A 27,951-nucleotide genomic window follows, 5' to 3' on the forward strand; every position below is an offset into this window, starting at 1 on the left:
AATGAGAAATAACAAACTTCTATTAGTAATGACAGGGGTTGCCATGCAGCTTATTTTAAGAAATTGGAAAAACTGGGATAGGTTGAATTACTCATTTTGGTGGGAATCCCTGTGTTATACTTATAAAATGGAATGATGTATGGCTATACAACAGGGACGTTTTAAGAATTTTATTGATGTTTGGGAACCATTGGCTAAATACTGTAAAGAAGAATAATTGAGTTTTATTTAATAGATAAGTACACATACACATCCTGGGGTGGGGGTGGGGAAAGGAATGGTATTATAATTGATCCAAGGATTTTATGAATAGTTTCCTGAAGGTTTGATATATTTGTTTTTTAAATGGGAGGGTGGGGGAAATTTCTTTGTGTAGTAATATTTGTAAGTTTTGTTGCGCTTATTATATAATGTACATATATGTGAATCATTGCGCATTTGTAGTTTGAAAATCAATAAAGAATTTGGAACTAATTTACAATTTATTTGCCTACACACAATATTTACAATATTCCAAAAGGTATGTGCATTGTAGGAATGCCTCTAATACAGTTTTTGAAATAAGATAAATGTTTGTTTAACTCTCCATTATTAAATATAATAATAATAGCAGCTTATATACCGCATGACTGTGAAGTTATATGCGGTTTACAATGATTAGAAAGATGCTACAAATTGAGTAGAACTTACATAGTTGAAGAATAGTGGCTAACAGTTTAATATGTAATTATTCTATTTGAAATTATTACTCTTTTATATTATGGTCAACCATTTTCATTTTACCTGTTCTACCTTTGCTCTCTAAGCTTCTAGAATAGTAAAAATACAAGCAGATAATTTTTCTTTAACCTTTTTTATTAGAATGCCTCAGACTTACAATTCAACAAATTAGGTAACTTGTCCAAAACCGTTCATGTAGTCACAACACTTACATATTTATCCATATATAAAAAATATTTTGAAAAGCTAAGGGCTTGAGAATAGCCAAAAAGGAGTTATTGCTACATTTTCACTATTTACAAATATAACAGAACAATTTTAAACATCCTTTTGCTGTAAAATAACAATTTCAATTAAAAAAATATAAAAATATAAACTCTTAAAAACAATAAATGAAAAAAACTTTTTTCAACTAAGTACCCCTGAAGTACCTTATTGTCTACTACATCTTAAAAACTACTCTAGCTAATAGCTATGTGATACAGTAGAACTTACTTAAAACAAGTAACTCAGCAGTATGGATGTATTCTGGAGGGTGCACAAACTTTACTTTTGGGAAGGTGCAATAAGACAGACAAAATCAGTGCAAATACAAACAATGAGCATTTTGACATTGGTTGGCAATGGTCAGCTAGGCACCTAGAACCAGATGGTTATACATGTTTACATAAACACTGGTGGCAATTTTGTATGCTACAAGAAGTGTGTGATCAAGTCAGTTTGCGTTAACACCCTTTGCTACTCACAAACATATTGGATAGCATAAACACAACTGAACAGACTAGCATATTAACATAAATATCAGAATGCTAATGTGCAGACAGATAAGCCCAAACATCTTCATAACTGTGCATTTCCCATGCAGGAGATTTTAGGCACTAGTCAACGTAGAATGAAACGTGGATTGGCTAATCTCCCCTTTTCCAATATGTACATCTTTTACGTGAGGGGAAGACATGCACTTTATAGCACAGTTTCAAATCGCTACTCAAACAACATAGCCGTCTCAAATGTCTGCTTGGAATGTTTTCATTACCAGTTCTTCACATTAGTACACTGGCAAAAGCCAAAGTGGTTTTTATTTCCTGCAAACAGAGTACCTGGGAAGCAGTTTAACAATTTTTTGAGCTCAATACTTCATATATAACCAGCATCCATACATTTGGAAACACTCCGTTTTCATATCAGCAACCTGCCCATTCCACGGTACCAGGCATTTAACGCCATAAGGAGCGCTGAAGAGGCACTCTGCAGAATATAAACTGATTCTTCATTTCATCCTACTCCTATTACATCTCTTTGTCTAATATTTTATTACTTCTGACTTATAGTTGTTCTGCATTAAAGATCCCTTTTTTGAGTTCTTACCAACATCCTTTTCTTTTTTGCTATAGAACGCCTCTCTTAGATCCACTTTTCAGTTGTTCACAGTATACTTGAACCTTTCAAAGATCAGTATGGTGACTGTTTGGGATGCTCAAGAAGATCAGGAGGGGACCGATTTACTTGGATCCAAGATGGCAAGAATGCCAAACTAGGAAGAACATTTAAAAACCTAAACTTATTGTGTAAGAGGCCCCGAGTCCTATACATGGTAATTCAGAGTGTGCATCTTAAAAAAAAAAAAAGCTAAATAACTCTTTGACTACCCTGCATTGATAGATGCAATAGTGCTTCAGGGATGTCAGTTCATAATAGGACTCATCATCAGCCTCAAGAGGATACAAGTCAAAGAGGAAGGGGAAAGGCTGTAAGCAAGAGTGCTAGAAATTTCTGCTACACTGCTGAGATCCTACCAGCTAAGCAGTATATCAAATTTTAATAAACTTAACTACTAAAGCGGCTAATCTTGATGAGTCTGTGTGGTTTGTAATTAACCTGGCAAATGTATACAGCCCTGTCCTCAAGAATAGCACTATACAACTACAAGGATAAACTTTAGAGTTGATGGTTAAAGCCCAGCAATTCTTTTTATAAGGGTTTTGGGTTTTTTCCTTATAATACCTAACGTGATCATATAGGTCCAGGTACAAGAGGACAAGCTTATTTTAATGGTATTTCTGCCTAAATACTAAAATTGCAATAGATCTTCTTTCACAAGATGCAGGCCCTTTGGTAGATATCCAGCAAACCATCAGAGATGGGCCCCTCTGGAGACTCATTTTTCCTTTATAGCCTTTCACCATGACTAAACTGATTACCTTCTCTTATTTTCTTGCTTAGAAAAAGTGCGTCATTATGTAGAATATTCCTCACAGCACAAAGAGGTCAAGTGGTATGGTCTTAGTGCTAAAGATGATTATGGTTTTAAGAGAATAGTCAAGTATGTGAGGACAACATTTCAGCAACAGTTTTGGATTTGTTGAACAATTCAAGGAGTAGCTCAATAGAAGATTGGTAGAATGATCTGTAAAGTCAAAGTGAGTGGAAAGTACTATATTATAGCAGTGTCACACTTTTTCCTATTCAATGGTGGTCGGTCAGTAGAAGGAAAAAATATCAAATGAAGTCATAAAGCCCATATTGTATGGATTGTGATTTTTCTGGCCTTTTCAGTTTTAGTCATCCCCATGGACCAATAGCGGCTGAGTGGAGGAAGTAGTACTGCCCACGGAATTTATTCTCATTGGATGATCTGGTGTTCCTTCTTGGTTGGGTAACACAGTTGAACCATTTGAGCATATCTGTTGAACGAAAAACATAACATTAACCATTTATTTATGACCTTCCATAAAATGCATTCTTATTATATTGTTGGTACAATTTGGCCTACCTTCTAAAAATATTTTAGGAAAACCAAGACAGGAGTTGATCATGATACATCCAGAATTATCCAGGACCCCAATTATCAGAGCTCTTTTTTTTAGCATGGTTCTAAGCCAGCTGTAATGCTCAATTTTGGCACAGGGAGATGGACCTTTCTAATTGCCTCACAAAATACTCACGGATAGGAGAGCCCATAGGTGACAAAACTAACTGTTTGACAAATAGGGTTCCCCCCCAAAAAAAAAATAATAATAAAAAAATAAATAAATAAATAAAATGAAAGAATAGAACAGACGCCAGGTACTTGTGACTTGGATTGGCCACTGTTGGAAACAGGATTCTGGGCATAATGAACCTTTGATTTGTCCCAATATGGCAATTCTTATGTTCTTAGATATTATTTAAACTTAAAAAAATACCAATTCTAAATGAACCCCCTCCACACTAATATAATTTCAAAAAATGTTAAATGAGATAACATTTATATTCTTGCATTAGTCATTTCAGTGCCCAGTTGTTACAATCGTCTACCTCTTAGAATGTCCAACAACATAAAAAATGTTTTGAAATGGTTCAAAAAACTCAAAACACAAGGATGTGTAGTTTTGAAATGAATGCTTGTTTGGAGGTAACCAAATGTGGTGCTTCTCAGTTCCTGGATTTGAAGTTTGTGGGTAGGAGGCCATCTCAATCTATTTGTGCCCTGTAGAGCCAGTTGCTAGATACGGAGTAAGGAAAGATGAGCCCTGGTTATCCATATTTTGTGGGATTCTGAGTCTTAGAAAGGAAGAGACTGGTTCCAGAATTGTTAGGGTGATTTGTTAATTTTCCAGTCTGAGGGGTGAGTAGAGGATAAGCTACCCATTCAGAAGTTGATGCAGAAAGCTTTAGTTTAGAGTTGTATTCTTATGACCGAGTGTATGGCTTGCTAATGCAGGCCCACCATAAAAGCTCAACATCCTGAGTATGCAAATTGCTGCTGTGTTAAAAAGTGTAAAATACGCATATTGTCATAGTAACATGTAGCTCATTGCTAAAATGTTCCCTTACAAAAGGTATTTTTGAGGGGTCTCCCTTCCCTTGCTTTCTCCCTCCCACCCAATCTGACCCTCCTGCTCCTACCCCACAAAAAGTCCTGGTAATCTTGTGACCTCTCCCCCTCAATCTTATTTCTCCTATCCAGAATTTAATGAATCCTCTCCATTTCCCATCCTTCATTGGAACCTTTCCACCTACCTCAATAAATGGAAAGGCAGGAGCAATGCCCACTCAATCTGCTTCCAGAACCACTGTCATTCAGAATGGCGGCATATTGATTTATTTAGCAGTGGACTCTTAGAGGTGCACTGGGATGCACCACTAAAGTTCAGGTGCTGCCATTTTGAATGATGGTAATGTTGGAGGCAGGACTGAGTGGGCATTGGTCCTTTTTGTGTCTTCTTGAGATGGATGGGGAGGAATCAATGCTTTTGGGAGGGGGAGGGAAGAGGATCCACTAGGCTACTGGGATTTATTTTTTATGTCAGGGGTAGGAGAGGAAGGGAAGGGGATCCACTAGAACAGTGTTTCCTAAGTCAGTCCTGGAGTACCCCCTCCCCAATCAAGTTTTCATTCTATCCACAATGAATATGAATTAAAGGAGGTTTGCATATAATGGGAGACAGTGTATGTAGATCAATGTTGTGCATATTCATTGTGGATAGCCAGAAAACCTGACTTATAAGGGGGTACTCCAGGACTGACTTGGGAAACTCTGCACTAGACTATCCAAGGCTTGTTGTATGTGGCAGGTACGAAAGATCCAATTAGGTCAGGGAGGGAGGGAAGGGGGAGTCTATTAAACTACCAGGGCTTACTTCTGAGTCAGTCAGGGTATCAGGTCAGTTCAGGTGGAGAGAAGAGAGGCTGGTCCACTAGACAACCAGGGATTTTGGGTCATCTGAAGTGTCATGTAATATCTTCAATGAGAAAATCCAACCAAATTTTCCCTAGCAGTTGTCCTCTGAGTAATGCATAGCCAGAAGGTGGTCAAAGGGAGTTTTGTACTAGCTAAAACTAGCCGTGTAGTACCACCATGCAATCCTTTTCAACTGATAGTCATATGCTGTAAATGTCCTTAGTGTCTTGTAATGTATGAGGATCTACCAGTTTTATCATGGCCATTTTGTGCAATTGATGACAGATTTTACGGTAAAAACTTATTTTTTTTCTCCTCTATTGTCTTGGAATTTATGAAGTTGTTAGATACCATAATAGAGATCTGTGTGGAAACTAACACTCACGTGCTTTGTACAATCAGACAGCTGCTGCTCAACGAGGTGCACGATTTGTTTGAAGGTTGGCCTCTGCAAAGGATCAGCATCCCAGCAGCTTTTCATTATGTCATACCTGAAAATATATTCACATGTCATTGCCTTTTGATGAGGTCACAGGCCCAATTCTCAAAGTCTACCTGAAATTTGCCTTCTCCCTCCCTAAATCCATAAGAGGCCACTAAAAATGTGTGCACTAATTGTGTCAGTAAATTTATAGAATACTGTTATCCAGCATTGCACCTAAATACCATTCTTTCATTATGGGCTCAACTTGCATAGCGTGGAATTGTTAGGGGATGTTCAAATGGGAGGGACATAATCAGACCATAGGCGAGACTGGCATTTATTTGGGAAACTTACAAACTACTGTTCATTAAACATATAAATGTCACAAATGTGAGCAATGAGCCATAGACCTGTTATAAATGTTTGCAACTACAATTATGTGTGATGCTGCTGCATTTAAGCTAATATTCTATAAAGATACTTGCTTGCGTATCTGTCCTAAAATAGGCTTACTACATGCAGTAATACAGTATCTAAATGGTGGCACCCTGTTATAGATAGAACTGCCACCTGTATTTAGCAGAGGTATTCTGGAGGCAGGGGTAACCATACCTGTCCTGGGGATCCACAGGCCAGTCAGGTTTTGCATGCCTGTCAACCACATATATGCGCATCTCTCTCGTGGCTATTCATTAGGGATCTACAGAAAACCTGATTGGCCTGTGGACCCCTATGATAGGCTTGAGTACCCTAGTCTAGAAGGGTTGGGATAGGGCAGACATTGCATATGAATTTTGTATTTTCAAAAGATAACGTATGCATGTACCTTCACTTTGGAAAATGCTGCAAAGCCCTCAAATAAAAATGGCTTGTAAAATCTGAAACTGTGAGAAGGGTATAGAGAACTGGCCTTATTCTTTTAAACAAAAGGGGATGATTTTCTAATAGGATGCCTTTGTGAGGAATCCAAAAATTTGCCTCTTTATATATATATATAAAAAAAAAAGGGGTGGGAGGTTAATTTTTTTTTTAATTGGCTTAATTAGTGCTGATAATTTTTTTTAAAAATTGGTTTTTAATGGCACTTTCAATTATTTACCGGTAGGTGTCTATACCGAGGCGCCTACTGGCAAGTTAGGGGTTGATCCAGGTCAGAGTTTGGGCACAGATTGAGTAAGGTGCACTCATTTAGGTCAAGAAAAGCCAGGCCTAAATGGCAGTGCAAAGATTTAATGCTTACCATTGACTAAGAAAGCTTAGGAGCGGCTAGGTGTGATTCTTTAAACGGTGCCTAGCAGTTGATTGACATGTGTGCTGAACAGCGCCTAGGAGTTAGATGTCATTTATAGAATCAGGGCCTTGGTGCTTAGGCATGTGCTATTTTTCTGTGCATTTACATGTGCAAGGCAGCACATATTCTTGAGTGCCTTACTGTAAAATTGCTTTTATGTATAAAAATCTGTTTAAAACTATGCTGCTTTTTCTGAAATTCAGACTTGAACCCATAAGTTAGTTGGAAAGTGGCTGGATTTCATCACTCTGAATTTGGGGCTCATTTTACAAAGGTGCGTTAGGGCCTTAACGCGCGGAATAGCATGCGCTAAAATGCCGCGCGTGCTAGCCGCTACAACCTCCTCTTGAGCAGGTGGTAGTTTTAAGGCTAGCACGTGCTAATCCGGTGCGTGCACTAAAAACACTAGCGCACCCTTGTAAAAGGAGCCCTTAATTTTTTGGCTCGGCCCTGAAAAATCCCAAATCCCAGCCCAACCCAAAACGGATAACCTCAGCTATTTAGCAACTTATATGGTCAAAGATTATCCATATAAATAGCCAATATTTTCTAAAGCACTTATGCAGTCAGCATCTGCTGCTGATCGTTTATGTGCTTTTGAATATCAGACCTCCTATATTTGGATGTCTCAAGTAAAGCAGTTAAGGAATAACATTTTCACGTATAATGTGTGTTTTTTTTGTTAATGAGTTATATTTAAAAATTTCTTCAGCTGAGAGGCAGCGAGATAAAATGCTTGCACATACATACAAGATCAAGGGCTCCTTTTACAAAGCTGCGCTAGGGCCTTAACGTGCGGAATAGTGCGCGCTACCCGCTACCGCCTCCTTTTGAGCAGGCGGTAGATTTTCAGCTAGCGCATGCTAATCCGGTGCGTGCGCTAAAACGCTTAGCACACCTTCGTAAAAGGAGCCCCAAGTGTCCAAATAGTGCAATGTGTTTCAGCCTGAGGCGTCCCTATACTAGCAAAACAGCAGTGCTCAGTCTGACCAGAGTTTCCTGACACATGGAAGGTCACAATTTCAACCCTTTTGAAAACAGTTTGCAAATTGTTAATTGTCTCTTACATTTTAACTGGTGCACATTCTGGACTAAGCATTCTGTATCCATCTTTAATCAGTTTATAGAATTTTGAATCCACCGGCATTCGAGGGTAGGGGCTGCCTCCTGTTAATTAAAGAATTATTAGTAAATTTATACAAAACAGGTTTTGTAAACTAATTCTGTTACAAATATATTTGTAGAAAGAGTATAAGTTACCTAAAGAAAATATCTCCCATAGTAATATTCCATATGACCAGACATCACTCTCGAATGTGTACACACAGTTGAAAATACTTTCTGGTGCCATCCATTTTACAGGAAGTCGCGCCTGAAATAAATATATATGTGTGTGTATATATATATATATATAAAAAATCAGTTGACAGATATTGACAGATACATTTTCTAAGGACCTGAACTTATTTAAATCTAACCTAAAAACTTTCTTTTTCAAAACTTCTTTTAATATTTAAAACCTTCTCACTTACTATTATTTTTTAATTTTTTTTTAATCAGCAATTTTAAATAATTCCCATTTTTTTTTTCTCAACTTCTCTCAATATGACTTTCTAAACCCCCAACCCTAATGTTTTTTCCTCTGTCATATTTTCATTTTCTTCTCCTCTGAGAAACGCAATATGTAACTTTAACCTACTTTATCCCTTCCCATTATTTCTCAAGTTTGTCAGTAATGTCTGTCCGAAATTTTTATGTACCTCTTTTAAAACTATGTATAGCATTTTTTTTTTAATTGTTGCTCGCTTAGTACAAAATAGGCGATTTATCAAAATCAATAAAAACTTGAAACTTGAAAACTTGAGTTCACAACATCAATTTATATTTTAAGAGGAAAGGCTCAATTTACTTTTAAGTTTGTCACATTACAGATTGTGATTATACATGGAGGAGAGGGTGGTGAAGTGGTTAGAGCTACAACATCAGCACCCTGAGGGTATGTGTTCAAACCCCGCATTGCCCCTTGTGACCCCGGGCATGTCACTTAATCCTCCACTGCTCCAAGTACATTCGCTAGATTGTAAGCCAACTGGGACAGATAGAGAAAATTCTTGAGTGCCTGTTAAGAAAACCGCTTTGAATGTGGTTGTGTAACTACAAAAAGGCGGTATACAAGTCCCTATATCCTCATATCAAAAGTTGTAAGAGTGAACACATACAAAAGACTTATAGCTCAAGGTTATCATCAACAGGAGTAGGAGCTGCCTAGTAGTTAGGGCTGCAGCCTCAACACCCTGAGGTTGCAGGTTCAAGCCCAGTACTGCTCCTTCTGACCTTAGGCAAGTCACTTAACACTCCATTGCCTCAGGTAAGTTAGTCAAGATTGTGAGCCCACCAGGACAGATAGGGAGAAATACTTGAGTACCAGAATGTAAACCACTTAGGCTAATGAGTGGTATATAAATACTGGAATAAATATGTGCTGCTCTATTAGCTAAACCTTGTGGGCTCACATTTAGAGTGTGTGTCAAAGTTCTAGAACTTTCTGTTATATTTCAGGTACGGTTTGAACCTCAAATATTGTGACATAATGAAAAAAATGATTTGGGTTTTGCCCTATAATTCAGCACTTTTGGAAGCGAATAATAAATTATATGTCAAAAATAATTGGAAGATCATTGCGCTGTTCTCCTTCTTTCTTTATTTTGGATTTGCCAGAGGCTGTTGGCCATTTACCTAAAGGAAATAGGGCGTTGTGTAGGAAAATGAGTCTCTTGGCTAGAAAATGTATATTACAATATTGGACGATCCCAGATCCTCCGAGGTTTGGGCATTGGCAAAACCAATTACATCAGTTGGCCATTTGGGAAGCTAGAGATGCTGGAATTATAAGAAAGCGAAAGATGTTATTTATACAAATCTGGGGTTCATATTTGCAAGATTTGCATCCTAAGGGCCGTAGTGCGATTTAAAGTTGGATCTCTTAATTGGGCTTTTATTTAGTCAAATGAAGAGAGTATCATTGGGTAGAGAGTACTATTGGGTGGGGAGGGGTGAGTGTGGAGAGGGATGGTAAAGGTTCAAACACATATAGATATAATGGGGGTTTATTGAAATTGGAATTGTCAAAGAAGCATGGTACCTATTAAAAAATACTATCACCGAAGCGCAGAATCTCTACATTCCGCAGATATCCAAAGGAAGGAGAAACAAAAACAAGGGAGAACCGGCTTGGCTATCTAAGGAGGTGAAGGATGCAGTGAGGGATAAGAGGATCTCGTTCAAAAAATGGAAACGTGAAAAAACAACAGAGGCCTGGAACTGTCACAAGGTCGACCAGAAAAAGTGTCACAAGGCGGTAAGAGATGCCAAAAAGGCCTACGAGGAAAAGATAGCACAAGATGCCAAAAACTTCAAGCCCTTTTTTAGATATATAAAAGGGAAAAAACCATCGAGAGAGGTAGTAGGCCCTCTCGACGACCAAGGAGGAAAAGGGTGTATCAAGGAAGACAAACAGATTGCAGATAGGCTAAATTCATTCTTCGCCTCTGTCTTTACAAATGAGGACACTGCAACGATGCCTGAAACAGGAAGAGTATTCAAGGGAGAAATTGAGGAAAGCCTCATCACAGTGAATGTGGATCTGGACAAAATATACTATCAGATTGACAAACTAAAAAGTGACAAATCCCCAGGACCGGATGGAATTCACCCGAGTGCGCTAAAGGAGCTTAAGTTTGAAATTGGAGAACTAGTACAAACCCTGGCTAACATGTCAATTAGAACTGGGCAAATACCAGACGACTGGAAAATAGCGAATGTCATCCCAATCTTCAAAAAAGGATCAAGGGGAGAACCGGGTAACTACAGACCTGTGAGTCTTACGTCAGTTCCAGGGAAGATGGTTGAAGCACTAATCAAGGATAGCATAGTGCAACACCTGGAAGATCATGACCTGATGAGAGCCAGTCAACATGGCTTCAGGAAGGGGAAGTCATGTTTGACGAACTTACTTCAATTTTTTGAAAAGGTGAACAGACACATCGATGGTGGAGACCCGGTGGATATAATATACTTGGACTTCCAGAAAGCGTTCGACAAGGTTCCGCACGCAAGGCTTCTGAGGAAATTGCAAAGCCATGGAATAGATGGGGACATACTAAGATGGATAGGCAAATGGCTGGAGAACAGATTGCAGAGGGTGAGCATAAATGGGAATTTCTCGGACTGGGAGAAGGTGACAAGCGGTGTGCCCCAGGGCTCGGTTCTTGGGTCCATCTTATTCAATATCTTCATAAATGACCTGGAAGAAGAAACAACAAGCAATATTATCAAGTTTGCAGATGACACAAAACTAGGTCGGGCAGTTGGGTCACAAAAGGACAGCGAAGAACTACAGAGAGATTTGAACCAGCTGGAGAAGTGGGCAGAAAAGAGGCAGATGAAGTTCAATATAGGAAAATGCAAAGTCATGCACCTGGGCAGGAAAAACAAGGAACATGAATATAAAATGTTAGGTGTAACTTTGGGCAAGAGTGAACAATAAAGGGACCTGGGAGTACTGATTGGCAGGACCCTGAAGCCGTCGGCTCAATGCGCAGCGGCGGCAAAGAAAGCAAACAGGATGTTGGGCATGATAAAGAAGGGAATCACGAGTAGATCGGCGGACGTCATAATGCCGTGGTCAGACCACGTTTGGAGTACTGTATCCAACACCGGTCTCCCTACCTAAAGAAAGATATAACCCTGCTGGAGAGGGGGCAGAGGCGAGCCACAAAGCTAGTAAAAGGTATGGAGAATTTGAGCTACAAAGAACGCCTCAGAAAACTGGGATTGTTCACCCTCGAGAAGAGAAGACTGCGAGGGGTTATGATAGAGACTTTTAAAATACTAAAAGGATTGGACAAAATAGAGCAAGAAACATCGTTATTCACATTGTTAAATGTGACACGGACAAGAGGTCATGGACTGAAACTGAGGGGCAACAGATCCAGGACAAATGTCAGAAAGTGTGGCGTAGTGGTTGAAGCTACAGCCTCAGCACCCTGGGGTTGTAGGTTCAAACCCTGCGCTGCTCCTTGTGACTCTGGGCAAGTCACTTAATCCTCCATAGCCCCAGGTACGTTAGATAGCTTGTGAGCCCACCGGGACAGATAGGGAAAATGCTTGAGTACCTGATTGTAAAAACCGCTTAGATAACCTTGATAGGTGGTATATAAAATCCAAATAAAACTTACACAGCGAGTGGTGGACGCCTGAAATGCTCTCCCAGAGGAGATTGTGACGGAGACCACCATTCGCCCTCAAGTAAGTTTTAAATGTTTTTATGTTATGTTAATATAGCTATTTTGTTAAGTTTCTTATTTCATTGTATTATATTATGTACATCGCTTAGAAACTGTTATAGGCGATCCATCAAAAGATTGAATAAACTTGAAACTTGATTCGGGGATTAAAGGGCAAGTTGGATGCACACCTTCTTGCAAATCACATTGAGGGATACGGGCAAACAAGGGATTCATCAGGGAACACCTAGCATGACCTCTGCGTGCGCGGGTCACTGGTCTAGATGAAGGCATTTCTTATGTTCTTATAATAGTTGATGCATTATTGATGTGCTTTGATGTTGTATTTGCTGTATTTGATGATGTTTGCATCAATAAAAATTGTTTGAATCTAAAAAAATATAAAAGGAATAGAATTTGACAAAAAAATTGGAAGGAATTTAATTTGTGGAAAAAAATTATTGAGAGAACTTTGTTCAGCTAAATGGAAAAAACATAACTGAGACGCTGAAGAGACCGCTGCATGTGGAAAGGGGCACATAGGTTCCACCAAGGTAACAACTTATGATGTCCTGCTTGCCAGTGGCCAAAAGGCCTTTTATTTAAAAAGTGCATAGCCACTTATGGGCATACAAACACATGGACTGTGCCTATACATCTAGGTATTCCCTGTGGCATAGTTTGGATGGAGCAGAGGCAGAGTTATGAAGTATGTGTGAATTTTACAAAATATGCTTGTATATGCATAAGCAAATCATATGTCAATATACCCTCTAATTACAGATTTGAAGGCATATATTAAACCTTTAAGATGTATCTTCAGAATGTGCTTTCCATGTGGTTGTTTGTTATACCAACTGGAATGTTGCACTGCATTCTACATCAACTCTTGTTGAAATTGATGTATCACACTCGTCATTGATCAGCTTTTTTAGTTTAGTATAGAACTTCATATAAAACATTCAATGATTCAATATGTTGGTTATTTGAAACTTTAAATATCTTTGCAAAGTTATACGGCATGCTGTCAATGTGGTGGGTAGGGACTAGTTCTTCCGACATGTTTTGCCTATAACGACTGTATCAAGGATGTCCCCTAATCATGTTGCTCCGGTTCATTACCACTCCCCTTCTTCAAGAACCTATACTTGCTTAATTGAAAAGCTTGCCAAGAAGACTGAACTAGAGCAGTGTTTTTCAACCGCTGTTCCGCGGCACACTAGTGTGCCGCGAGATGTTGCCTGGTGTGCCGCAGGGCCGCCATCAGGGCAGTACTACCAGTCCTGCATTCAGGGGCCCGGAGCTGACAGGGGGCCTGAGGCAGGGGCGCCAGTAGCTCGCCAAGGCAAAGTGAGTCGATCACCCAGGACTCACTTTGTCTTGGCGATCTAATCTATCGAGCCGATAAGTCTTCTTCTCCCTGACGTCAATTCTGCAGTCAGAGAGGAAGTTCGGGCCAGCCAATCGCTGCCTGGCTGGGCGGAACTTCCTCTCCGATTGCAGAATTGACGTCAGGAAGAGCATGCGTCGGCTTTGGGTCCTGTTATTCATTGGTGGGTCCTGTTCCCCGATGGCAGCGGCAGTGGCGGTGGCTTGGGGAACCGCAGGGAGAAAGAAAGAAAGGGGGCAGGCAGGGAAACAGAAGGAAAGAAGAGAAACAGAAAAAAAGAAAGAAAGGTCAGGGAGAGAAGAAGAAAAAGTTGGGGGAGGGAATGAGGTGTGGAGGAGAGAAAGCATACAGGCTGATAGAAGGGAAGAAAGATTGGATGCACAGTCAGAAGAAGAAAGTGCAACCAGAAATCACCAGACAAGGTAGGAAAAATGATTTTATTTTAAATTTAGCAAAGTGGAGGCAGTATTACCACAGTTTTCAAAGGAATTTGCCCAAATAACTTAATAGTTAACTGGGTAAATTCCCAGAGATGAAAACTTCCCTTCACTTACTATGCACAGTTCTGAATTTATATCTGCTGTCTATATTTTACAATATGGTCACCTTTTACTAAACCGCAATAGTGGTTTTTAGCGCAGGGAGCCTATGACCGTCAAGAGCAGCGCTGGGCATTCAGCGCAGCTCCCTGCACTAAAAACTGCTATTGTGGTTTAATAAAAAGGATGGAGGGTATATTTGTCTATTTTTGTATGCTATAAAAACCAAATACAGAGAGAGACTGAGAGCTGTTGACGAAGAGCTACGTGTGTGTCTTTCTTCGATTCCAGCCAGAATATCAGCTTTGTGTTCAGCCAAACAGGCCCAGGTTTCGCACTGAATAAAGTATTTTATAATTTTTCACTATTCTGTTTACTTAATATTTCATAATAAAGTAATTATAAAATACTTTCTTTGTGTTTATTTGATTCCTATTCAAGAGAATTACTTTATATATAGTCAATATAGGCACAGAGTTAAATTTTTTAACATTTTCTAATGGTGGTGTGCCTCGTGATTTTTTTCATGAAACAAGTGTGCCTTTGCCCAAAAAAGGTTGAAAAACACTGATCTAGAGCATAGGTATAGGTTCCTGAAGAAGGGGTGAGTTGCCTTGAAACCGAGTTCAGTAGAACCTAGGGCTGTAGTAGAGACTGGCATCCAGCAGCAGTTTTGGATAAGCCCTTTGCAGAACCGGTATGCTGCACGGTGAAGAATGAAAAATTTAGAGATTAATGCTATCTAGACTGCATAGATCCCATATCAACAATCACCAACTACAGATCCGTAGCCAACATCCCCTTCTTCACCAAATTGATGGAAGGGCTCAATATTCCACGAATACCAATCAGGATTCCGCACACAATACAGCACCGAAACAGCCATAGCCTCCATTGTGGACTACATCACCCATGTACTCAGTTTAGGGAATCATGTGCTAGTCTTCCAATTCGTCCTGAGTAGTGCATTTGACCTAGTAGACCATGACATAATACTAAACTGTCTAGATGCCATAGGCATCTCTGGCAACGTGTTAAATTGGTTCAAAGGCTTCCTGAAAAACCAATCCTACCAGGTCATCAGTGAACAAGTCTACTCCCAATCATGGGCCAACTCCTGTGGTGTCCCGCAAGGCTCCCCACTATCACCTACCCTGTTCAACCTATACATGTCTTCACTAGGCCATGAACTATCCAAACTAAATCTCCAAACTTACATATACGTTGATGACATCACAATCATCAACCCCTTTTCTACATTATCAACCAAAACCAGACACTTCATTTCATCCATCATCGATCAGGTAGAAGAATGGACAAAAAAATTTCAAACTAAAGCTAAACCCTGAAAAAACTAAAATATTTATGGCCACGCCAACGAACAAATACAAAGAACCATCAATCAGCTTACAAGGGAGAAACTTTCCTATTAATCCCACTATAAAAATCCTTGGAGTGACCTTAGATCAGCAACTGACATTTGACATTCACGCTGACATCTTAGTAAAAAAAATGCTTCTACCTGCTATGGAAACCTACTATGATAAAACCATAATTTGACTTCGCATCATTTAGACTATTAGTACAATCACTAATCCTAAGCTCGCTGGACTACTGCAACATCATTTACCTAGGATCCTACAAAAAAAACTACCAAAAGATTGAGAACAATCCAAAATATAGCCATACGACTGATTTTTGACCTGAAAAAATCTGATCAAATCACTCCATATTTCAAAAAACTGCACTGGCTACCAGTCGAGGCTAGAATAATTTTCAAATTCGGTTGCCTATGCTTCAAAACACTATTCGGCATGGCACCCACCTACCTTCTGAATCACTTTGTTCTCCAAGACAAACTCCGCTTCTCACGCAGAACATTACTATTCGCCTTTCTGACTCCCAAAGGATGCAAATCCAAAAGATTCCTCGATAAGACACTTTCCTTCCAAGCAGGAATCTGGAACAATACTCTAAGTGACTTACTCCTTAACCATTTGTCATACCAATCATTCAGAAGATCACTGAAAACCCATTTATTTGACAAATTTGTTTAACTTCCTTAATCGTTTTCCTCTACGTCTTCCGGCATGCTCCTGTTGTATATAACTACATTATACACCTATTTGTTTCCTCCTACTTTATACTCATGATGTAACTTAGCTGCATTCATGCAGTCTCTCTTGTTGTAAACCGTCTTGAAATGAAAGGTATGACGGGATATAAATAAAGCTATTGTTACAAGAACTTTTTGAAATATGTTTTCATGCTATTTCACAGTAAGCACTCAATAATTATTGGTATTGCTTTGATTTGACATCACTGATGCCTATGATTGTGTGTGCTAGTGGGTTGAAATAATTCCTGGCAAAGTCTAAGCAGTAGAGCTGTAACCGTCTTGATTGCTGGGCTCACTTAGTTTATGATTACACACTGAGGGTACACTTATACTATTATAAAATTTGTTTTGATATTGTGATAAAGTGTTTTTGATCATGCACTTATCATGTTATAACATTATACACATTGAGGATCTGTTTTTGATGGGCTGAATTATCGGACAGATAGTTGCCAGTACAATGAGGTATCAAAAATGGGCACTTCCTCATAATCTCCACAGACATTAAGTAAGGCCACTTATTTTCTGCACATGTAGGTTTGTGAAATGGTTTCTCCCACTGAATGTACCAGGGAAACTGTGCACTTCCTGACTTGAACATTACAATTCCTAATTCCTCTATGTTCTATCCAAAACGGGGCTTTATACGTGAGAGCTTTAAATTCATGGATAGTAAAATTATCCATTTCTTTTGAATATTTGGGCATATATTTTCACATATTCACAATCTTCACAAAGACAAAGTTCTCCAGCACGTGAATGTGCTATCTCTCTTACACACAAATTTTCTAGTATCTGATTTAGCTCATCATAAGCTTGATTTATAACTTGAAATAATTCAGGACAAATTGTTATTTGCCATGCACTTACATTTCCCTTCACAACGTAATTTGAATCATTCCTAATATCTCGGGCAAGGCCAAAATCACATATTTTTGTTATTCGTCCGTGAGTGAGAAGAATGTTTCTTGCTGCCAGGTCTCGATGAATACACTTACAAAGAAAATAAATTATATTACTATCTAGTAGTCACTTTATCAAAATAATACATCTTTTTACTAGACCATATCTTATTAACTGTAAATGCTGGGCTTAACTTAGTTTGAGTAGTTTCTAGTATGTAGCATTCAGAAAACATTAAGGGGCACAGTTATCGATGTGGGTTACTATAAAGTTGTATTATTTTATCACTAACTCATGTTATTTTAGCACAAGTCCCATATTATGTAGGGATATCTAGTTAATAATAACGAGTTAACAGTAAAACAGCATCTTAGAAGGACCCATGTTGATAATGTGTATGGAAAAGTGGCCTAAAGGTTAGTGCAGTGGCCTGAGAACCAGAGAAATCAGGTTTAATTCCCACTGCAGCTACACTGTCAAGTCACATTATTATGATCACCTGCTAATATCCAGAATAACCATCTCTGGCAGCACAGATGGCAGCCAGATGCCATGGGAGTGACTCAATAAGATGCTGGATGGTTGCTAGAGGTATCTGGAGCCATGCAGAATGCGCCCTCAACAGTTGTTGACGGGTGCGTGGTGGTGGATCTAGTTGTCAAACATGTCGATCAAGATGGTCCTAAATGTGCTTGATTTGGTTAAGGTCTGGAGAATTTGGAGGCCAGGGAAGTAGCTGAAGTCTTGTTTGTGCTCTGTAAACCACTCGCAAACAATTCTGGCGGTATGATATGTTGCATTGTCCTGTTGAAAGATCCCATTGGCCATAAGGAAGACCGTCAACATGTATGGGTGTATTTGACTGGCAAGGATGGAGATGTATCAAGAGACCCAGACCATATCGAGACAACATTCCCCAGACTATAATGCTACCACCACCAGCTTGCATACATCCAGCAATGGCTGCTGGGTGTTTGTTCTTGGCAGTTTCATGCCTGACACATCTATTTGATGGAACAAGTTCATTGTCAGTACTCATGTGCAAATTGCAGCTGTTTTTTGTGATGAACCTTTGACAGCATGGATGCAGTCTCCAGCCGTCTGCTCCAGAGCCCAATTTGCAACAGGGTTTGTTGCACAGTCATTTTAGACACACATCTAAAATGACACACATCACACATTTGAAAATCAGGGGCGGGAAACTACGAGGTGACACCAGGAAATTCTTTTTCACTGAAAGAGTGGTTGATCGCTGGAATAGTCTTCCACTACAGGTGATTGAGGCCAGCAGCGTGCCTGATTTTAAGGCCAAATGGGATCGGCACATGGGATCTCTTCACAGGGCAAAGGTAGGGGAGGGACATTAAGGTGGGCAGACTAGATGGGCCGTGGGCCCTTATCTGCCGTCTATTTCTATGTTTCTATCTGGAAGCCCTCTGGTTCATTTGGACAGTGAGTTGCTCCACAGTTGCCGTGCAGTCGATATTCACCTCTCATATCAATGGCTCATGCTGCCCCCCTCCCCCCCAAGTTACTATGTTGGGTCACTGAAAAGGTTTCACTCATCCACTCATGGTACACATTAACCACAGCAGCCTGTGAACAGTTCACAAACTCCACTGTTTCCGAAGTACTGCCGCTGTTGACCAGGTAGCCAATGATCATGCTTTTTTCAAGGTCTGATAAAGCACACTTTTCCCCCATAACAGACATGGTTGCTATATTGGCAACTTGCTGACATCTCACCTTATATATTCATGAAGTCTGTGAGGGATACATGCATTAACTCATTGGCTGTGCATTCTTGACGTCAGGTAGGCGATGGTCATAATAATGTGACTCGACCATGTTATTTGTGACTCTGGGCAAGTCACTTAACCCTCCATTGCCCAAGGTACAAAATAGATACCTGCATATAATATGCAAACCATTTGGACTCTAAGCACAGAAAGGCAGTTATATCAAGTTCCATCCCCTTTCCCCTTAAGAGGTTAATTCTAGAAAGTGCTATTGTTTATGCACCAAATACATGTGAAATCATTTAGAATAACTGTATATTCACATGTATGCGGGCACATATGTGTAAAGATGCAATATTCCACTTAAGCACCACTCTATAAAATCAGGCTTATCCAACCTTTTTCTATTGAGGGCCACATTTTATATTGTATAACATTCAGAGGGCGAAAACATATACCATATTATTTTGTTAAATAGTGATAAAATACAATAGTGTATTGTCCCTTTCCCACTTTCACCCAGGCTCTCTGTCTCTCATTACTGCCAACCCCCCTACCACACTCCTTTCTTTTACTTAGCTTCAGCAGCGGGATTCCTGCTTCCCAACCGCATCTTGGCTCGCTGCAAACTTGAGCAGAATGGTGCCAGCAGTTGAGACTTGAAACCACAAGACCAGCCTGAACTTCCGATACCATGTGGTTAAAACGTATAGAGAGCTAAACAAAGGTGGGGAAGCAAGAATCCCACTGTCAATACTGTATTTGCCAAGCTTCTGAGGGCCAGAAAAAAGCACTTGACTTGCTTGATTCTGGCCCATGGGTAAGGCAAGCCTGCTATAAATACACATTATGTAAGATATGCATGTATGTCACAGGTACCTATACACAAAGGTGGGACTTGTACTTCACATGTAACTTATAGAAACTTTAACATTTAGCTATGAGCACTTACACCAGCTCTAAAAATATGCTGTATGGTACCAGATTATGCTAGTATTTTGTATACCAAAGTACATGCCTACTTTCCTTTATAGAATGGGTGACATATTCTAGGTGTCAAAATGTAGGCGCAACATTATAGAATTGTTTCCCCTCCATGATTCTTAAAAACCAGAAATGTTCAGTATTAAAATGAACATGATATTTTGGTATTCTGGTTTATCAGAAGGCACTACTTGGACTACAGTCTGATTAACAGAAAGAAGTTGCACCTTTACATGACAAAGCTAAATAATTAGCTCTATTTAAACTCTACTCTGAGGAAAGACCCCCCTGTACAGATCCATAAGCTCACACAGTAAAAACATATTTTGCTTTTTTCCTTTTGGCCTGAACTAGCATGACTCAAACCTGTGAGCAGCAAGGCCTTATCATGGCCTTTTTTTTTAGCTATTCAGTTGCTTTTCCTAAATATGCAGTCTTCACAGGAAGATTCCAAAAATGATGTCAAACAAGAACTGGTAAAAACATAGACCCAGGGGACTTTAAGCTCACAAAAGCCATTTATTCAGCCAATTATGGGGTCCTTTTACAAAGGCCCACTAGCCGTTTTAGCACTCACTAAAACGTCTAGCGTACCTTAGTAAAAGGACCCCTATGTGAGGTAAAGTTAGACATTTAAATACCTGGATAAATTAAAACAAAATTAATTCAGTAAACCTTGAGCTAAATATCTGGAAAAAGGAAAAAGTGTATGTGTGTGTGTATGGGGGGGAAGGGGGCATCAATCTGAGCTACCATTAAAATGTGTTAGTTTAGAGTTAACCTGGGTTATTGGTAACCAGGTCTCATTGTATAAAATGGGACCTGTGCTAAAATAGCATGGAGTTTGTCATAAAATAATCTGTCTTAATGATAACCCATGATGATAACTTTGCTCCAAAGTTATCTAGTAATCTTTAGCCCTGCAATCAGGCTGAACCCTTATCTTCAAAATTTACCTGGCCACTGTTTAATTTTCACTGCTGACCAACCAAAGCCAAAATGTGGACCAGGAAATTCCTATGAGTTGGGCTTTATTTGACTAGCTAAACTTTATTTGACTAGCAATGATTTGCTCAAACAAAACTGAGCTGGTCACTGAGGCAAAGTTGGGGGGTGGGAGGAATCTGCAACATCGTGGTTTGTCTAGTTAATGCCCAAAGTTTGCTAGACACACCCTTTGAATATTACCGCAAACACATTTGTAGTGATGCAGCACTAAAAGAACCATCTAAAACAGATCTTCCCAAACTGAGGGTTGGGACTCCCAAATGGGGGGTCACAAAATCCACATTTGTAGTGAGAACTGGGTGGACTCTCTATAGATATATCATGGTTTCCAGTTTATTTAAAATTTCTTATACCGCCTAATCAAACCTTCTAGGCGGTGTACAAAAATGCTAAAACCATCTATTAACTAAAATACAGTTTAAAAACAGTCGACAGCACTAATGAAAATACTAACATTAAAAGACTAAAACAAAACAAAATTTTTTTTTTATAAACAGAGACAAAAGAGAAATAAGGACTAGAACTACAATATATAAAGAAAAAGAAAACATATAAGGGAAAAAAAAAACAATAGGGAGGGGAGCAGGTATTAAGAATCCTTCTAGGTCCTAGGTCGTCCTTAAAAGGACAGTTAGGTTTCAAAAGCATCAAGGAAGAGAAATGTCTTTAATTTTGACAAACACTATTCTTGATACAGAATGAGGACAGATGGAGATGGATAAGGAGGTAAGTGAAGGGACAACCCACCTTCAAAATCACTTACATTTTTAGAGGCAAGGAAACTCATGCCCTTTGCAACCTGATAAGAAAAGTTTAGCAGATCTTCAATATCCAGAGCAGATTCATCTTCTTCTGGCATGGCTATAGTACCATTTCGATCAATGTATGATCCTAGCCAACAAACAAGGAAAACTTAGAAATATAGTTTATCTAAGTCTAACTCATTCAGTTACAATAACTCAGCACTGCTCTGTCAAAATTTCCCATCAGACACAGTAACTTAGTAAAAGATGGCAGATAAAGCACAGTTACTTACCGTAACAGGTGTTATCCAGGGACAGCAGGCATATATTCTCACATGTGGGTGACGTCATCTACGGAGCCCCGATGCGGAAGCATTTTCAAGCAAACTTGATTGAAGATTTAAGTTTGCTCTGCTGCTCCACGCATGCGTGCCTTCCTGCTCCACTAGGGGGCGCATCCCCTCGTGGTCTCCAGTTCACTTAACTAGCAAAGAAGCCAACCTCGGGGAGGTGGGCAGGTTGTGAGAATATATGCCTGCTGTCCCTGGATAACACCTGTTACGGTAAGTAACTGTGCTTTATCCCAGGACAAGCAGGCATGATATTCTCACATGTGGGTGACCTCCAAGCTAACTGAAGAGGGATGGAGGGAAGTTGGCAATTTAAGCAAATAGATTTCGCAAAACCGATTGGCCGAACCGGCCATTGCTCCTGGACAGTGAGTCCAGACAGTAATGGGAGGTGAAAGTATGAACCGAAGACCATGTGGCAGCCTTGCAGATTTCCTCAATAGGTGTGGACCTGAGGAACGCTACGGAGGCTGCCATCGCTCGGACCTTGTGTCCCGTTACTCGACCATGCAGTGCGAGACCAGCCTGAGCGTAGCAGAAGGAGATGCAATCGGCCAACCAGTTGGACAAGGTACGCTTGGAGACTGGGTGACCTAACCGGTTTAGGTCGAAGGACAAAAATAATTGTGGGACTTTCCGGTGTGGTTGAGTGCGTTGGAGGTAGAAGGCTAATGCTCTCTTACAGTCAAGAGTGTGGAGCGCCACCTCTCCGGGATGAGAGTGGGGCTTGGGAAAAAACACAGGTAAGACAATGGACTGATTGAGATGAAAATCAGACACTACTTTGGGCATGAACTTTGGATGAGTGCGGAGTACCACCTTGTCGTGATGGAATACCGTGAAGGGTGGGTCCGCCACTAGAGCTTGTAGCTCACTCACCCGCCGAGCGGAAGTGAGCGCAAGCAGGAAAATAACCTTCCAAGTGAGGAATTTTGGATGGCATTTGTCTAGGGGCTCAAAAGGAGGTTTCATTAGTTGAGCCAGAACCACGTTAAGGTCCCAAACCACCGGAGGAGGTTTGAGAGGAGGGTGGACATTCAGAAGACCCTTCATGAAGCGAGAGACTAGGGGGTGGAGCGAGAGGGCTTTCCCTTCCAGGGGCTGATGGAAGGCTGCAATCGCACTGAGGTGTACTCGAATGGAGTTGGTCTTTAGGCCGGAGTGAGATAATTGAAGTAAATAGTCAAGGACCAGGGGGACGGGGACCGACACCGGGTCCTGGCTGTGAGAGGAGCACCAGGCTGAGAATCTGGTCCACTTTTGGGAGTAGCAGGTTCTCGTTGAGGTCTTTCTAGAGGCCTCCAATATCTCCTTGACTGATTGAGACACGGGGAGAGAAGTCAGGGGGAAAGAAACCAAGCATTTAGATGAAGAGATTGAAGATTGGGATGTAACAGCGAACCCTGACCCTGTGATAGTAGAGAGGGAAACCAAGGCAGAGGCAGTGGATCTCTGACACTGAGTTGAAGTGGAAGGGAAAACCAAGGCTGGCGTGGCCAGCGGGGAGCAATCAGGATCAGGGTGGCTTGTACTGTTTTCAGGTGGACGAGCGTCCGCAGGATCAGAGGAAACGGCGGGAACGCGTACAGGAACCTTCCCTCCCAGTCGAGGAGAAAGGCGTCGGCCTCGAGCCGGTCCGGGGAGCATATCCAGGAGCAGAAGAGAGGCAGTTTGTGATTGTGGGGGGATGCGAACAGATCTATTTGAGGCGTCCCCCACTGTTTGAACACCTGTCGTAGGGTTTGAGAGTGCAGTGACCACTCGTGTGGCTGGAGGAGGCGGCTGAGTCTGTCCGCCAGACAGTTTTGTTCTCCTTGTATGTACACCGCTCGAAGGAAGGTGTTGTTGGAGATTGCCCATTTCCAGAGGCACAGGGCTTCCCGACAGAGGGACCAAGACCCTGTTCCTCCTTGTTTGTTTACATAGTACATTGCTACATGGTTGTCGGTTCGGATGAGGACCACCCGGTCGTGGAGCAGATGTTGAAAAGCTACAGCTGCGAGATAGATTGCCCGGAGCTCTAGCACGTTGATGTGACAGCGGCGGTCTTCCGCTGACCACATCCCCTGCGTGCGTAGGCCGTCCAGGTGGGCTCCCTAAGCGTACTCTGACGAGTCCGTGGTGAGTACCTTGCTGTGATGAGGGGCGAGGAAGAGTAAACCTTTGGAAAGATTTGAAGAGTCGGCCCACCAGCGGAGCGATCTTTGCAAGGAAGGAGTCACTGTCACGGGACGGTCGATCGGGTCCCGGTCTTGGTGCCATTGGCCAGGGTCCATTGAGGTATTCTCAGATGGAGGCGGGCGAAGGGTGTGACATGGATGATGGAGGCCATGTGGCCTAGGAGAGTCATCATCTGTCGAGCTGATACCGAGGTCAGCAGAGAGATCCTTCGACTCAGACTTACTAACGCCTCTAGGCGCGGAGGGGGGAGGAAGGAACGGAGGCGAACCGTATCCAGCGTGGCCCCGATGAACTGTAGGGACTGCGAGGGGCGTAGTTGGGATTTGGGGAAGTTTATTTCGAACCCCAGACTTTGTAGGTAGGTAATAGTCTGTTGGGTCGCTGAGATAACCGCTTCCCTGGACGGGGCTTTGATCAGCCAGTCGTCCAGGTAGGGGAATACCTGGAGGCCCTGGGAGCGTAAGGTTGCTGCGACCACCATGAGGCACTTGGTGAAGACCCGAGGTGATGATGCTAGGCCGAAGGGGAGGACTCGGTATTGTAGGTGCCAGTCCCCTACCTGAAAACGCAAGAACTTGCAGTGGGTGGGGTGTACTGGGACATGTGTGTACGCCTCCTTCAGATCGAGGGAGCAGAGCCAGTCGCCCTCATCGATCAGGGGGTAGAGGGTCGGAAGGGACAGCATCCAAAATTTTTCCCGTACTAGAAATTTGTTGAGGCATCTCAAGTCTAGTATTGGGCGCAGGTCTCCCGCTTTTTTCGGTACCAGGAAGTAACGGGAGTAGAAGCCCTTCCCCCGTCGGTCGGGGGGAACCTCCTCCATTGCCTTGAGGCGAAGCAGATCTCGAGCCTCGGAGAGGAGTAGGGGTAGCTGCGTCCAGTTGGGAGGGCAATTCCTTGGGGGGTTGTCTGGAGGAATGGCCCGAAAGTTGAGAGAGTATCCTGATGAGATCACGCCAAGGACCCATGCGTCCGACTTGACTTGTTCCCAGCGAGGGTAAAAGGCTTTGAGGCGACCTCCGATGGGAAGGAGGCCTGGGACTATGGCGGAGGGGGCCCGCCCCCTTCCGCGGGTCCCGTCAAAAGGACGGGGGTGGTTTGGAAGTCGCAGGCGGTTGGGACTTGGGCATGGCCCGGTGGTGGGCTTGCGGACGCCTGGGTGGAGGCCGCGAGAAGGGAGGGGTGGATTTTTGTGGGTAGCGGCGAGGAGGGGCCCTGAACGGCCTGAGCGCGGGCGGTTTAGGTTTTTGCCGGACGAGGGAGGCAAACGAGCGTTCGTGTTTGGAGAGGCGTTTTGTGGCCGCCTCGATCGTGTCATCGAACAGTTCTTTTCCCACGCAGGGTAGGTTAGCCAACCGGTCCTGTAAGTTAGGGTCCGTGTCGACCACGTGCAGCCAAGCTATTCGGCGCATGGCGATAGCAAAGGCTGCCTCTTTGGAGGAGAGTTCGAAGCCATCGTAGGCCGCGTGGAATAGATGGAGGTGCAGGTTGGAGAGGGACTCTAAAAGCAGGCCAAATGCTCCTTGGCGGGAGGCCGGTAGGTCAGTCTCAAAGGCTCTCAATAGTCCAATGAGGTGTTTGAGGTAGGATGTGAAGGTGAAAGTGTAGCTTTGCACCCTAGAGGCCATCATGGCATTCTGATATAGTGTCCTGCCGAACTTGTCTAGGGTTCGGCCTTCTCGGCCTGGTGGGACCGCGGCTGAGACTCGAGATGGGTGGGCCTTTTTCAAGGAGGACTCAACTAGCAGCGACTGGTGGGAGAGCTGTGGTTGTTCGAATCCCGGGTAGGGTACTGTGCGGTACTTGGCCTCCATTTTGGAGGGTACGGCTGTGACCATGTAGGGGGGGTCTCCAGGTTCCTGAAGAAGGCCTGTTGGAGTACCGGGTTAGGCGGTAAGCAGAGGGACTCTCTGGGCAGTGATGGCATATCCAGCTCCGCTAGGTATTCCTTAGAGTATCTGGAGTCGGACTGGAGGTCTAAGTCCAAAGCGTGGCCCATGTCCTGGACAAAGCGAGTGAAGGATGGGCGAGATGTTCCCGAGGCCCCGTGCGGGGTCAGTGAACAAGACCTCCGTCGGGTGAAGAAGGATGGGGAGGCTTCCCTCGAGTATCGAGGTTCCTGCTCCGATCCACGCTCCGAGACCAGGGAAGTACTGTGAAAGTGTTCCGGGGTTGTAGATCTCCGACGTCTCAAGGAGCCCCTCGGAGACGATGTCGGGGTTCGAGGTACCGATCGATGTCGAATCGGTGACCTCGACCCGGACTCACTCGGTGACAACCTGCAACCTCGGGTCGGGGTCCCGGTCCGAGGGGGAGTTCGGAGGATGCGCGGGTTGGAGAGTGATAGCTCAGCCACCCTTAGCGGTCCTGTATGAGGTGTAGGTGAACGGCCTCGTAGAGTGGGGGAACCCCGGGCCTTCTTGGAGATACGGCGGTTCGAGGTTTCTGTCGTTTTAGCACTACGTTTTGCACCGCGGCGGTCTGTGGATGGAGAGCGCCTCGGGTGCCTCGGTGAGGAGTCCGAGGAGGATGGAATGCGGCGAAGCTTGCGCGCTTTTCTTCGAGGTGGCTCGACGTGAGGCTCAGGCTGGTCTGGCACCTGCGGGGTTGAGGTCGAGGCCGGTTGCAAATGGGCCATTGCAGCGGACAGCTCCGACGAGATAATCGCTCAGAGTAGGTCCTGGAAAACGGGCACGGACAGCATCGAGGGCATGTCCACTGCCTCGGTGCACTCCACGGGGGGCGACCTCGTATCAGAGTATTCCCGTGTGGTGCAGGCACGGCCCGAAGGCTTGGAGGGCTTCGCCGGGGCTGTACGCATGGGACTTCCGCCATGCGTCGCCGGCGTCCCCGAGGCTGGTTTCTTTGCTGGTACAGAACCTGAAGAGGGAAAAGGGGACTTACCCGGAGCCGAGGTCTTCTGTTGTCCCGAGGACTTCGGGTTCGAGTCTCGGGGCGATGCCGAGGTATTTGGGGCCGAGGTCAAGGCCGTGGCCGACCTCGAGGCCGAGGTAGAGGGTTGGTGCGGGGCGAAAAGATCCGCCATGCGGGCTTTCCTTCGACGGAGGGCCCGGTTCTGGAAAGTAGCGCACTGGGGGCAGGAGTCGGTTGGATGAGCGGCCCCCAGGCAGAGGATGCACCGGCAATGCGGGTCTGTGATGGAAAGAAGCCGCTCGCACCGGGAGCACTTTTTAAAGCCGGTCAAAGGCCGGGACATAGAATCGAAACTGGCCGCGGCTCGAATAGCCACGCGGCCACGGGGACCCGGAAGCCTCCGGGTCGGTGAAAAACGAAGCAGGAACAGTTTAAACAAGAAAAAACTCGCGCACAGCGACTAAATCGAGAAAAACAAGAAAAAATTGCGGTGCTAGAAGGCAGTTGGGGCAGAGCCTGAAAAAACACAACTTCTAGGCTCAGCGGAAAATTTTGAACTGGAGACCACGAGGGGATGCGCCCCCTAGTGGAGCAGGAAGGCATGCATGCGTGGAGCAGCAGAGCAAACTTAAATCTTCAATCAAGTTTGCTTGAAAATGCTTCAGCATCGGGGCTCTGTAGATGACGTCACCCACATGTGAGAATATCATGCCTGCTTGTCCTGGGATAAAGACTTGT

The 27,951-nt window shown here is 42.9% G+C and overlaps 1 protein-coding gene across 4 annotated transcripts in view; it reads right to left on the bottom strand.

The window, feature by feature from the left end:
* Positions 1-2,751: 2,751 nt before the first annotated feature.
* The window catches only part of KIT (KIT proto-oncogene, receptor tyrosine kinase), a 142,489-nt gene continuing 117,289 nt past the window's right edge, over positions 2,752-27,951 (bottom strand). For 3 of the 4 annotated variants that reach the window (XM_033945332.1, XM_033945313.1, XM_033945323.1), the window contains exons 14-19: positions 21,829-21,956; positions 17,302-17,424; positions 8,359-8,470; positions 8,166-8,265; positions 5,769-5,874; positions 2,752-3,404 (exon numbers count right to left, since the gene is read on the bottom strand). In XM_033945332.1, the coding sequence (XP_033801223.1) occupies positions 3,279-3,404; positions 5,769-5,874; positions 8,166-8,265; positions 8,359-8,470; positions 17,302-17,424; positions 21,829-21,956 (695 nt within the window). In that variant the 3' untranslated portion in view covers positions 2,752-3,278. Of the gene's footprint in view, positions 3,405-5,768; positions 5,875-8,165; positions 8,266-8,358; positions 8,471-17,301; positions 17,425-18,668; positions 19,791-21,828; positions 21,957-27,951 lie in introns of those variants that run through there. The other variant, XM_033945342.1, reaches the window with a different exon arrangement.

Source organism: Geotrypetes seraphini, chromosome 1 (genome assembly GCF_902459505.1).
Source record: "Geotrypetes seraphini chromosome 1, aGeoSer1.1, whole genome shotgun sequence".
Taxonomy (NCBI): Eukaryota; Metazoa; Chordata; class Amphibia; order Gymnophiona; family Dermophiidae; genus Geotrypetes; species Geotrypetes seraphini.